General features: G+C 39.8%; 2 protein-coding genes across 27 annotated transcripts in view; both read right to left on the bottom strand.

Moving 5' to 3' along the window:
- erbin (erbb2 interacting protein) overlaps nucleotides 1–803 on the bottom strand; it is an 88,192-nt gene extending 87,389 nt beyond the window's left edge. For all 26 annotated transcript variants that reach the window (XR_007937504.1, XR_007937507.1, XR_007937505.1 and 23 more), the window contains exon 1: nucleotides 108–803. The gene's annotated coding sequence lies outside the window, so the exon portion shown is untranslated. The remainder of the gene's footprint in view (nucleotides 1–107) is intronic.
- A 104-nt stretch (nucleotides 804–907) lies between these two features.
- nln (neurolysin (metallopeptidase M3 family)) lies at nucleotides 908–11,952 on the bottom strand. Its single transcript, XM_022191596.2, is given in 13 exon segments — nucleotides 908–2,783; nucleotides 3,110–3,246; nucleotides 5,062–5,190; nucleotides 5,287–5,473; nucleotides 6,122–6,323; nucleotides 6,521–6,887; nucleotides 7,559–7,694; nucleotides 9,533–9,693; nucleotides 9,786–9,888; nucleotides 10,218–10,322; nucleotides 10,711–10,859; nucleotides 11,703–11,882; nucleotides 11,885–11,952. Coding segments are annotated over 13 exon segments (2,058 nt in total). The 5' UTR covers nucleotides 11,931–11,952; the 3' UTR covers nucleotides 908–2,627.
- Between the last annotated feature and the right edge of the window lie 1,739 nt (nucleotides 11,953–13,691).

The following is a 13,691-nucleotide window of genomic DNA, read 5'->3' as shown; positions in this document are numbered from 1 at the left end:
GACTTCAGCGATCCTCCGCTTCGGCGCAGGCAGCTAGCAGCAGCGTTAGCATGTTGTAAGGGGCCCCACAGACACCAGCAGAAACTTGCGCAAACAAAGACACTTACCTAAATTGCCGTCGAGTCAGTGTCCCGTGTGGTGATGTCCAGGTTACAGACAGGGTGCTACTATCCGAAAAATACTTGGAAAAGTGGGCATTAGCTAGCTTCCACAGATTTCCTTGTAGGCAGTTCAATAGGATTTGGCTAGTGCTAGCAGCTAGCTAACATTGCCCACTTAAAGAGCAACTCGAAGCTGGCCCAGTGCGCACATTCTCCTCAGCGAGCCGCCCTCAAGTTCTTTATCGTCCCCAGTTGTTTGCACACTTTAAACTATTACCTTCCAAGTGCGACTCGGGGAAAAACAAACAAAGGCGAAGATGACAGCAAAACGGTCCGTAACTGGTACGAATTAATGACACAGAACATTTAAAAAATCCAAAATGTCCACGACATTCAGCAAGGAAATACAAAAGGCAAAAATGCGTTCGACCTCCGGCTGAGCGAGAGCTTTTCCTCCGAAGTGTGCCGCACCCAGATGTTCTCAGTCATAATTTCCTCGTGTTTAATCATTTGCAGTAAATGCAGCTCTACACAGTCGACTAAGAAGCTACATGGAGGCAACATGAAGCGGCGAGTTTCTTCTCTGCGATCTCTGCGCCTACATGCAGGAGGAGGCTGTCCGTCCACCAGAAGTCGCCTTTCCAGCTCCACCACCGCGATGCTGCTTCCACTATCTACCCCCGATACTGTCACTGATTCCCCTTATCTGCCCCAATGCTCTCACTTTACAGCGTTTCACTTTTAGGTTAGATGCCAGACACAGAATCACACAGATTGTACATCCAGTACACAAACGAAGCAAAGAAAACAAAACAAAAAACATTTTATTAAACCCATCTACATGTATACAAAAGGTGTTTGCACTATTTACAGCAGTTCTTGTTATCTTGTGGCGCCCCCTGGTGGACGTAAAACTTTTTTTTTTCGTTTTGAGTGGATTTTTAAGCCAAGCAGTTTCTGGGTGTTTTTGTTTTTATTCTCATGTCTCATTTTTACTCACTGTTGGTTCGTTTTTTTTCCAAAAAGTCCTGCACCTCTACGGAAAACAGCACAATCATGGCTTGAAGCTTGAGAGAACTCTTAATGTCTTTTTGCACTAGTAAATCCTCAAAAAATAGTAAATAAAAATAAAAATTACAATCAACATGTACATGACTTCTCCAGGTGCCCTCAGGTGTCACCAATGCTGGAAAAAAAAAACATAGTGGCTCTACATATTAGATATTTTACAAACATTTTTCATTGGTTTCCATACTAGCCTCCATGTAAACACCAGGGGCTTTTGGCAGTTCAGCCAAAAAGTCCCTTAATTTTTGTAAAGCGGCCATTGGTCATTAATAGTATTGGGTTTATTCCATGGATTGAATTATTTTTAAAGAATCTGGTGAGGGCAAATGCAATTTTCAAAATGAGAGATGTAGAATAAAGTCGTTTTGATGAAGTATCATGATTGAAAGCTTAGATTTGGTTTATCTTTTGATTGGGATGCCATTTTATGGATAAACAGTTGAAAGACAATTGATAAATTAAGTAATTTTAGCAGTTTCTTTACATATGAGTAGTGGGTTTTAAGGTTCAGAGGGGTTAAAAGGGTCCAGAAAATATGACCAGGCACAAATTTGTGCATAAAAAAAATTAGCTCACTGCAGGAAATGAAGTGTTTGATGCTTTAAATTCTGTGGGGGTGGACCACCATACTTACTGCTCTCCTCCCACTATTCAAAAGCAACCAAAGAACAACTTAAGCAGAGATACTGAATGTGAAATCAGAACATACTGTCAAAGGTCAAAAAAGAAAAAGTTATTTTTGCTATGTTTTTAGGTATAAATATTCAATAAAAAAGGCTGTGAATAATACATGAACAAAGCCCACAGGAAGAACCTTCAGAATACAGAGAAGAATGCAACTGAAAGGTTGAGAAAAAACAATTCTGTGAAATAGGCCCTTAAAAAAACATTATTACTTAAATATGCAAGCACAAAGACACAAATGTGAGTTTTTTATCACATTAGTATGAACAGAAGACATTACAAAAGCAAAATATCCCAAAATCTCAATGTTTCTGCCTCATCATTAAAAGTAAAAAGACTGTTGGTATCGTGCAGTGTTGCTCTCTGTCATGGCTTTCCTGGACATTTGATGGGACAGAGCCATTGTTAACCACATTAGTTTCACTTGTGATTTTCCTGAGATGACAAGTCAAAATGTCTGCTGTGAAAAAGGTCAACGGAGCATGCCGGCTTACTGTCACACTGCCAGGGCTTATTGGGACTTTTACATTGAGTACAGCCATTGCTAATGTTATTAGTAACACTTCTGCTTTCCCTACTATAGTCAAAATGACTGCTGTGAATAGGACCCATTGTACATGTCATGAGGGGGACCGTCCCGGATGTGCTGCACATTTGCACAGGTAGAAATCAAGTACAAAACCCCGAACGAAAGCTGTTTTTCTAATATCGTGAACATGCATCCAGACAATTAGAAATAAATATTGCTTAGACAAAAAAGAATTAAAAGATATATTAGATTATAACAGGTGTTTCTTGTGACTTAGTCAGTCCTTTGCACTGGAAGAAGGCTTCCTGACATGGCGCACGTCCAAGGAAGGTTTTCAGCATGTCCATTCCATCCACAGAGCCTCCAGCTTCCAAGATCACTTTTCTGTACTGTTTTCCAACCTGTGTCAAGGCACATATGTATAGATGAAGATATTCGCACAAAAACAAGACCGAAACAGAGCTTTTCATTATGCTAACTTATGCTTCCTCACATCCTTCGCTTTCTTGGAGGATCTTATAAGCACTTAAATGCACTTCAAGGAGACGTGCAGCGAGAAGGCTTCTAGAGGAGCTTAAGTAAGGAAAAACTGGTGTATCCTGGCATCCTTAACAGGATTAAGGAAGACGCGAAGAGATGCAAGGGTGGGAAGCAAGTTAGCATAAGGAAAAGCACTTGTGATTACAATCAGATGTACAGATGTAAAGGTAAAATCCATCAGACCAACCTCTGGATTCATAATGCCTTCCTTTTTAAAACGGCTGAAAAAAATGTCCATGGAGTAGACTTCACTCCACAGATAGCTGTAGTACTGGCCATCATATCCTCCAGCCAGGTGGCTGAAACTGGCTGTCATGTTGGTACCTGCAGAGAACAGATGTTTGTTATCAGACAGAAATGGCATTTGATACAAATAATTAAAGCTGGGATAAGCAGTATTATTTTGCTATTATGGGGGAATCATTCAGAATACTGGAATTCAAGTCATCTAAATGGAAATCAGACTTTCACACCTCCTCTTAGCTCTTTTTTCAGGCTTCAGAAAATCTAGCCAGCGAAGCATACTAATTCAACTGGAGTTACATCCAATAAGTACTTTATTCAGCGCTTACTGTCCTCCCCTGGACAAGGTAGCTGCTAACTTCATTTTCCCCTAATAAATAAATGTGTTGGATATCTTATGTAGGTAGATGTCATGCAAGATGGCAACGAGTGGCTACACCGAATGCTTTGCTTAGCTTTCTGCTAAGCATAACCAAAGACTCATGGGTGCAGCTAAAGCTAACTCAGTAATGCATATCCTAGAATCGAGATTGTGCTGGATACAGGCAATTTTTTAAGTATTTTTTGTCTTTTGTTGGCTTTATTAGACAGGTGAGTAGATAAGCAAACAGGAAAGTAGGGAGAAAAATAGGGAGGAGACTTGCAGCACAGAGCCGTGAGCTGGAATTAAACCCAGGTTACTGCATCGCAGACTATTGCCCCTGTTCATGGGTCATCTGCTCAACCAGCTGAGTTACATGGGCACCCGGATACAGGCAATTTTTAACTGATTGGTATTGACACAAACCTAACCCCAATCTTTTGTTTACGCTTGTTGCCATACACATGTTGTGACTTTAAATAATGTTCTCAACAAATGCTGCTTTATCAGTCAATTACTGCTAAATTTATAACCTAAAATAAGCAAGCTGGACATCTGTCCTGTACTGGAATTCCTGTCCATGACACATGATACAGTGCCACAATGGCAGCTGTTATAAATGCCACTGAGATGAAGAATTGTTATCCCAGTTTATCCCAGACTAATTTGATACATGCCCCGGCCATTAAAGTCATTATTAAGTCTTTGTCACGGTGCCTCTTTATTAGCAAAACCTCCACAATGCTTTCAGCTTGCTGACACAGAACTGCCCACCTCCTCTAGTTGCTACAGAAATAAATCATAAGAGGTATCACAGCTAATGTCCAATATTTCAAGTCTGTATTATCTTATAAAAAATTGTATTAGGTATCTGCAAATATTAATTGTTAAATGACTCGGATACCAAGTTGGTGGGAGGGGTTTAGGATCCATCCATCTGTCCATCTATGGCTCCATGCAAAGTAGGGCATTCGAAACACAGTGTTTTTCAGTTCCCCTTGGGGGCTCCTCAGGTGTTTCCAGGTCAGATAAGATACGTAATCCCTCCATCAAGTCTGGGTCTACCCCGAGATCTGCTGGCTGTTGGATTTGCCCAGAAAACCTCCAAAGGAGGGTGCCCAGGAGGCATCATAATCACCTCCTCAGCTGGCTCTTTTCGACGCGAAGGAGCAGTGATTCTAATTTGAGCCCATTCCAGCTGTCGAAGCTCCTCACCTTATGTCTAAGGCCGAGCCCAGCCACTCAGCTAAGTAATTTTTTCGATCAGTATCCAGAGGTGAAGACTGGAATGCGAATTAAATTTTTTTTGTTTTCTTTTTTAATATTATTTCTTTCTCAAGCTTTAACAGAAATTAAAAATGTGTGTGCTGGATACATGAAAAAGGCACAAACCTTGAATGATGACTGTAGTCTATCTATTATAAGAATAACTGTACTGAAGTACTTCTTTGTCTGTATATGAGTCGAAGAAATTGTCATCACCGATAGAAATCTTAATGGTGAGACTTCTCTGCATACTTGCTGTTGCAACTGACCTGGTGTAGCGGGGACACCCAGGATGTCCTGACAGTGCTGTGCAAACACCTCAGCTGTGTCTGCATGAGGGCTGGTGTGTAGTGACTGGTCCACTTTACTGAGGACCACCTGACGCAGGTTCATTAGGCCTTAAGAAGAAGCAAAAACATCAACACCGACTCTTGACCTCAGCATAAATATGATTATAGAGCATTCTCTTATTTGTGAAAATTCAAGTTTCTGACCAGTGTTGGCAACTCTGGAAGCAATCAGTTTGTCGAGCAGACTGTCTGGGATGGGGGTGCCATCCTTGTAGTGGCCAGACATTCTTTTTAGAGGCTCCTTCTCCCACACCCAGTTCTCGAGCATCTGAGATGGCACTTCCACAAAGTCTGTCTCTACCAGAGTTCCACTGAATTCTGAAAAAGTGGTCTGATACAAACACAGGAAAAATGTTGACTGCCCCATTTCAGTTAATACACAATAAATACTATGCAAATATAATGAAACTCTATACTGAATATTCACATTGCATTCATTTACTTCAATCATTTAAAAAAAACAAAAAAAACATTTGAGCATGTCATCTTGGGTTTTGGGAAACATGATCAACATTATCACAATTTTATGCTTTTTACATAAACGACTGATTAACCCTCTGAACCTTTAGCAATTTCTGGGCAGCCGTTTATGCATTTGTTTTTTATCTTGTCACACTTTTACTTAGTGGATTAATTTTGCAATATAAAGTCCTGCATCTCCATGGAAACAGCACAACCATAATTAGAAATGCAGAGAATTTAAAAATATCTCCTATGCAGTATGACAGTCAAAAGTTCAGAAATTGTGAAAAAGAAAAAATGAAAGTTGAATTTCTTTCTCATCTTTTATAAGAATTAAAATTAAACTAAAACAGCATGTTCAACAGTTTGTTACTAATACTGAACAACAGTCACTCTATATACTATTAATAGTATATCCAGAATTTTTGTCACATGACTGGGATCAGAGGGTTAATCAAGAAAATCCTGACTGGATAAAAATAATCATTAGTTGCAGGCCTAATTCTTAGCGGCCTACCTTCGAGCAGAGCTCGTGCATGACATGACCAAACTCGTGAAAATAAGTCTCCACTTCATGGTGCTGGAGGAGAGAGGGCCAGCCTTTCCTGGGCTTGGTAAAGTTAGCTACCATTGCTGCAACTGGAAGCCTGCGTTTTCCTTCAGGCCCTCTGCAGCCAGGCCTAAGCCCAAAGCAAGCTGCGTGGCCATATTTTCCTTCCCTGGTGAAATGTCACATTTAGACAGACGTCCAAACATTAACACCAGTGACTTAAAGATCAAAAGCTCTAGTCACAGATAGCCTAGGCCTTACAGGTTTCTATAATGGTAGGTAAACTGATCATATTATACTCATTTTTATGCATGGAAGGATATGAGGATGATTTCTTGTCTCTATAAAAAGTGACACTTTCTCTACCTTGGATGTAAGTCCATGTAGAACTGACCAATCTCCTCGCCTGTTTCAGTGTCCTGCACTGAATAAAGCTTGACATTTTCATGCCACACATGAGCATGTTCCACCTCGGTGAACTTGAGACCCAGCAGCTCCTGGTAGATACCAAACAGTCCTTCTGTCACCACATCAAGAGGGAAATACTCAATTAGTTTGTCCTTGTTGACCGCAAACTTGCACTGTTCCACTTGGTTCATGTAATAGGGCAAGTCCCAGGCGTTGATCTTGCCGTCAAACTGGAAGCCCTTCATCAAGCACTCCCTTTTCTTAAGAGCAAGAATATATTTCCTCTCCTTGATTCCAATGGGCTTTAGTGTTTCATAGAACGTGTCTGAAAGAGACGGAGAAGGAAATATTCATTATTTCAGATACACATTCATATGTGCAGTATGTAATTTTTAAACTTTCCAGCTGTCTTCTTCTGAAAGTGTTTTATTTGAAAGCATTGGAATCACTCAGTCATTAAATGGAAATATAACCGCAGGGTACCACATTTTCTGTTACACAATCAGATCTCACTTGCCTTTATGTTCTGATTGCACTTATATTAATAACTTGTGTGAGGATAGTTTATATAAACAGCAGAAGTTTCACTAAACTAGACCATCACACCTGCCATCATTCAGTTCTATCCATTTTAATCACCTCTGCATTCATCCTAATCATAACATAGAGCCTATCACAGAGTGGCACTATGATAAGAAGCTGGCCATGCTCACTTAGCCCCTTCCTGCTTTGTATATATGACCATGAATGAACATGCTTCCATGCGCTATAAATTACTGCACATTACATAACATACAGTAAGCATGGCGGAGGCATGAGGTGTCACATACAGAACACTATGATGAATGTGCAAGAGGTATCAAATGTACATTTCTCTGATTCACAGATCATCAGACGAATATCTACATCAGATGGTGCGAGGCTTCATCTTAAATGTCTAAAAATGCTTTTATGTGTGCGTGTGTGCAGAGAGGTGAGGTGTCAGAGGGGTCATACCTAGAAAGTCAGACACATTGCTCGCATTTTTAGCCATGTTAATTCCCAGTACATAGTTGGCATGGGTACTATAACCAAGTAAGTCTGCAACCTTTGCCCTCAGTTGTATCAACTGTTCAAGGATTGCTGTGTTTACCTGGATAAAAAAAAGGACATGTAAAGCAGTGTAAGTATAAATTGGGCATGTAAGTGCTGAAACATCTTAGCACTTAGACATGCCCTGAGCTGGATGGCTGAGAATCTTCAGACACACATAGTGAGTACATTTAATAGCCCTTATTAAAGTTACACATCTCAGGATGTCAGTCAAAGTTGACTTGAGGACATCTTTGATTACTTGTGGTAACATATCACTGACCGCATCATAAATTCTTCAACAACAGATGCATTACGAGATTCTGCTCACCTTATAAGCCCTTCATAACCTGAATTCCTCGTACCTTACAGACCCTCTCCATCTCTACACCCCCTCTTTAAGGTTTCCCCCTGCTGCCCCGCTGCCTGTCCCCATTTTCAGACTCAGCACCACTGCTGCCACAGTCCTCAGATGCTCTGCACCGTGACTTTGGAACTCACTACCACTATATATTCATTAGCTTGACTTTATTGCATAGCGCCACAACTCAAAATCCGCTTGTTTAGAATAGTATTCCATTATAACGTGGCAGAAATCCGCTCATGCCATTTATTATTACGTCCTGAGAAAATGCTGCAGCAAAAAATTGTATTATTATTCATAAATTCTATTTAGATAGCACCAGTTCACAATATAAGCCATCATAAAGCGCTTAACATAATAGCCTAAAGATGTAACAATATTATATTACAGAAACAAATCCAACAGTTTCATTTGAGCAAGGTCTTTGGCAACAGTGGGGAGAAAATAACTCCATTTAAATGGGAAGAAACCTCCGGCAGAGCCAGGCTCAGGCAGGGCAGCCATCTGCTTCAACCGGTTGGGGCGAAAGAAGAGACAAAAGGATAACAAACAGAGATAGCGTGACAGGCCACTCCTTGATGAGCAGCTTTGTCAGAAATACAACAGCAGAGCAACATGTAGCTCTGTTAACAATACCGTGGAGGCATACAAACTCAATAATGTCATTAACAACAACAATATATGCTCTAAATGGAGTGAGTAGCTTTCAGTACAATGCGAGGTCACTGCAGTTATTACTGTGCTGAGGAATCTAACATATGCAGTTTGTCACCTGCAGCTTTTTTTATCTGACAGCTCCCTGTGGCTGCACCCTTTTATACCATCAATACTTGCATTATCACAGACTGCACATGTCTTTTCATACACAACTGCTGTTAGCGCTAACCTCAGTAACAGATCCATTGTATTCCACACAATAAAATCCACGTTTTGACATTTGAATGATTGAATGTGCAGCAGCAGCATGAAATGTTTAGTGTGTATTAGTAGTAACTTAATACAGCTCTGAGAAGACTGTAGGAGAATGAATATTACACACTGAGGCTGATACCTTTGAAATAAAATGACAGAATACAATCCGTCTTGTTTACGGTGAATCCCTTGAAGGTGTAAAGGTTATCTGAATATAATGCATCAATTCTAGATTCAAGAAATAATCCACAGCATGCTAACACATCAAATTGCTATTTGGAATAAAACCTTAACCAGGACTAGTATTGAAAACAGTGTTTACAGCGATTATGACTTCATATCATATCATAACAGCACTATTTTTCAAGTCAACTGTTACTTATGTATCACATTTAAAACAATAGATGTTGACCCAAAGTGCTTTCCAAGGTGCAACAATACTACCCAACAAGTTTAAACATTGGGTTAAACTCTACAATATTACATTTTGATGTAGAGAAAACCCAGTGAACCCAATGAATGCTGACAACAGCAGGTGTAAATGCATCATCTGTTGTGCAACATGGACATGAATAATGGTTGCCAGTACAGGACACACAGATTCATTATCAGACTCCAATTACCTCTTTACACCTGCTGTGAAAAGCGGTTTCCATCTTCCTCCTGGTTTCAGGATTGTGACACCTCTTCATCAGGGGGTAGTAATGGGGATATTCCAGTGTCACCTTATACTGTCCCTCTGCTGTCTTATCCAGTCCATTCAGATAGCTATCAGCTAGCCCACCTTAAAAAGAAGAGGACATAAGCAAAAACAGGTAAAACATATTTATACTATCAGAGAGTCCATCAGAGATCGTTTAATGCAAATAAGCTTACCCAGTTCTCGCTCAGAAAAAACTAGAAACGTACTGTCCTCATTCAGATTCTTGTTAAACTCTATGGAGAGCTCACTGATGAGCTTGGAAGTTCGTTTTATCTCCTTGTAAGAGAGAAAGGGACAGAGTAAGAAAGCCAGGAGAGGAAATCAAGTTTAATTTTCATCATGTAACACAAATTAGTCAAAAAATTACAAGTAGCAATCCAAAGACAGGCACTCAGTAGCTCACCAAAAATCACACATTTAATCTTTAAAAGAACAAACTAACAGACGATTAGATTCTATTTTGATCCTACTTTTTGCCCCCCCAATTATGAAACGCTGAGAACACTAATATCTATAATAAAACCCTTTAACTGTGATATGCATGGAAGTTATAATTTGATGCTAGATGATTACAGTTTTAATAACGTGATGACACATTGCATTACCTCTTGTATATCTTTCGACAGGTGCAATCCTTTCCTCTGGCCCAGTGTAACTTGTCTTTCTACGAACCTCTTTTCTTCAGGTGAAATGTCATCCTGGAGCTTCTCCTGTCAAAACAAACAAACCATCCAGGCCACTTTGCTAAATTTATTCACCTGTTGATGTTGCATGTCTGCCAGCACTGCATGAAACCACACACGGCACTGGCTACCACTGATTAGATGAGATTAAATTTCTTGCCCGGGCTAAATAAGGACCCGTGGTGGGGTTAAATGAGGGCACAGTGTACTGGATCTTAATAGAAAATGCTTAAGTCCAACACATACATCATCTGCTGCCCTCTGGCTGGCACAAAATGTGAAAATAATATATCAGTGGCATTGCTGCTGTGATAAATGCATCTAATACTCACACATTAGACTTTCGTGATTAAGGTTACTTTAACAGATCAACAGCTTAGTGGACCTGAGGCCTTGAATGTGACACGAGGTGTACCTGCAAGGCAGTAATGCGTTTGAACACATCCTCCCGCATGCTCATTTCCACATCAAACTCAGACAGCTTCTTGTCTGCTTCTGTGCTCGCTGACCGAACCTCCTTAGAAGGGCAAACATACTGGGGGAAGTCAAGAACGTGACGAGATGCTGAGAGAACAGAGCAAACACACAGAGGCAGCAGTTAAAGTTACATTGATTTGTACAATATAGGACCGTTTCTACAGAAAATATACGTTGTGAAACAATCATTTGAAAAACGAAAAGAATCGATGAATCTGCAAGTGTTTCTGATTTTCTTACACTATCTGTGATGCTTAGCCACATGCCCATGAGTTCAATAGACTTAAATATTTAAAAACAGATCACTAATATGTAGTTTTATTGTTAAAATGGCAATTTGTATTTTCCCAAAACAACTGGCTACTGAAAGTTGTAGCAAACATGGTTCAGATGTAAGGAAATGGCACATTTGTGTGGGACTATTTTCAGCTGAGGATGAATACACATTTGGAACTTTAAGGAACCAATGGTTTAAGGGATTGACTACAAATATTGTGATCATGGAGAGGCACCTGATGAAACAAAATTGCAAAAAACAAACTAATTTGTACTGGTTTTGGGATCTCAAATATGTTGATTTTCTGGTCGAACAAAACAAGGCGCGACCTTGGCCTCTGCTCATTTTATTCTTTTTACCATTTTCTAACATTTTCTAGAAGAATAACTGCAATAAATGACCAATTTATCAAGCAAGTAATCAACAGATGAAGCAACAATGAAATTCATCACCAGCTGAAGTACATTATAATAACATCCATTGCACCAGTGGGGATCACTAAAACACTTTTTATAGGTTTTGGACAACAGTGCAGCTCTATGGCACACATGTACAGACAGTTATTGTTGGTGGGATTGTTGTATTGTTGGGTTCGGTCTTTTGATGGAATTGTGAACAAGAAGAATACAGCAGACTTATCCTTTAGGACTTACAGGCATAATCCAGCTTGGCATTAGCCAAGGCTTCCAGGGTGTTTTCAACTGAGACATTTTCTATGTTTAGAGCTCCAATGTCATCGTAGACCTTCTTTATTCTGGCGATCAGGCTCTCTGTCATGGTCCTGATCTCATCTGGAGACAGGTCCCACCTCAGGGTGTTCCTTTTATTTTCCACTGAGAGCAGTCTCTGGCAGATACCACTGATCCACTCTGGATAGTCATTCTCAGGACGGGTTTAAAGACCCTGGAAGAAAATTGGATATTCTACTCAGACTTCATATGTTTAAGTTCAGTGATAGGTACTGGTGGTAGAAACTTAATCAGCAACAACAAGAACCTTGTTTGACAGAATGTTCATTAGTTTTGCTTGAATGCATTACACACAAGCTGCCATTAAAGCACACAAGGAAAGCACAAACTTCACTGACAAATATAGGACAGGGGCAGCAGGATGCCTTTCAAAGACATTGATGATTGTCTCAGAGTGTCACTTTTTACTACAGAGTTGCAGAATTCCTTTGTTGTGAGTGCCCAGCTTCTTCTGCTCATAACACCCCAAACTTTGTACTGAACAGTGAACTAAACAGTTTAAAAATCTTAAACTAAGGAACTCTAACATCACCGGAATGTCCCCAAAATCTGAGATAAACTACCCAACACACATCCTACAGGTTTAGCTTTGAAGAAAATACTTTGGAATCACAGAAAACACATGAGGACTTTTGTCTTTAGCACATATGTTCCTTGTTCATAGAAACTGTACAAGATAAATTTATGTTTGACACCATTTTAGTCAGTTGGTCAGTAGGATCTCAGCTCTGTTGTCTTATTGACCTCTGACCTATCATGGACAGTGAAGCTTAACACCACCCTGTGGATGAGCACATCTGTGAGAGATTAGATGCTGAGCTGAATTTCATTTCAACATTTTTTGTGAAGTCTAGAATGGCATGCAGAATTTTGTTGATAATTTTGGGCTTTTCTACATTAAGTATGATGTTTTTTTTCAGCTAACTAACTATGTTCTTAACAGTTCTCAACTGTACATTCTTCTACTTTTCTTTGTATTACTTTGGCTTTAATTGCTTAACTGGGGGCTTCTTTTTGGTCAACAGAGCTTTCTAATTTTTTACTTTTTCAATGTAACAGTGCAAACTTTTTCTCTAAAGCTATGAGTTTCCACTCTTTGTATTTTAACCTCGACGTACTTTTTTTTTTTTTTTACAACATCGCCTTCGCTCTCCCTTTGGTTGCCGTGCAGGTCTCCCAAGGTGCGCTAGTCTGAAGCTACTTTGCTCTTGTCACTTGAGCAGACCTGTACCCACAGACCTGCCTGGTGGGGGCTACAGCTGGTCATTTTCCTTGTAGGACTGACTTCGTGGTCCAAAAACCCACACAACCTTTTGTCCTCCACCACTGCCACATAAGTCACACAGTCCTGGCTGTCCGATCCAACAGCTGATGGATGTGAACGCCTGTGCTGGGTCCAATGACACCCAGTCCAGGCCAGTCACTGGGAGCCTCAACCTCAACCTGATCACCCCACATGCACCTCCAGTTTTAAATGCTTTTGTCACCAAATGTGTATCAAGCGGAAATTTATGTGTGCGCATTTACGAATTTGTGTGCTTTTTTTTATTGCTGTGTTGACTTTAACCCTCCTGTTGTCTTCATTTATGAGCACCAAAAAATAATGTTTCCTTGTTTGAAAAAAAATCCAAAAATTCAGCAAAAAATTCTCCAAATTTCTGAAAATTTGCAAAACCTTCAAGAAGAAAATTCCAATAATTCTTTAAAAAAAATCCTTTAAAAAATGCACTTTCAAAAATCCCCCAAATTTGGCAAGAAAATTCTTGTAAATATTTTCAAAAAATGTGTACAAATATCTAAAGTGATTACATATATATCAGTAAAACTTCTAATAGAACACTGATTAAAAAAATCAACCAAAATCCAGCAAAATTCGCTGGATTATAGTTGGGG

This window comes from Acanthochromis polyacanthus, chromosome 18 (genome assembly GCF_021347895.1).
Source record: "Acanthochromis polyacanthus isolate Apoly-LR-REF ecotype Palm Island chromosome 18, KAUST_Apoly_ChrSc, whole genome shotgun sequence".
Lineage (NCBI taxonomy): Eukaryota > Metazoa > Chordata > Actinopteri > Pomacentridae > Acanthochromis > Acanthochromis polyacanthus.
Note: the sequence above shows the minus strand (reverse complement) of the source record. Positions and strands in the feature narration are given on the sequence as shown.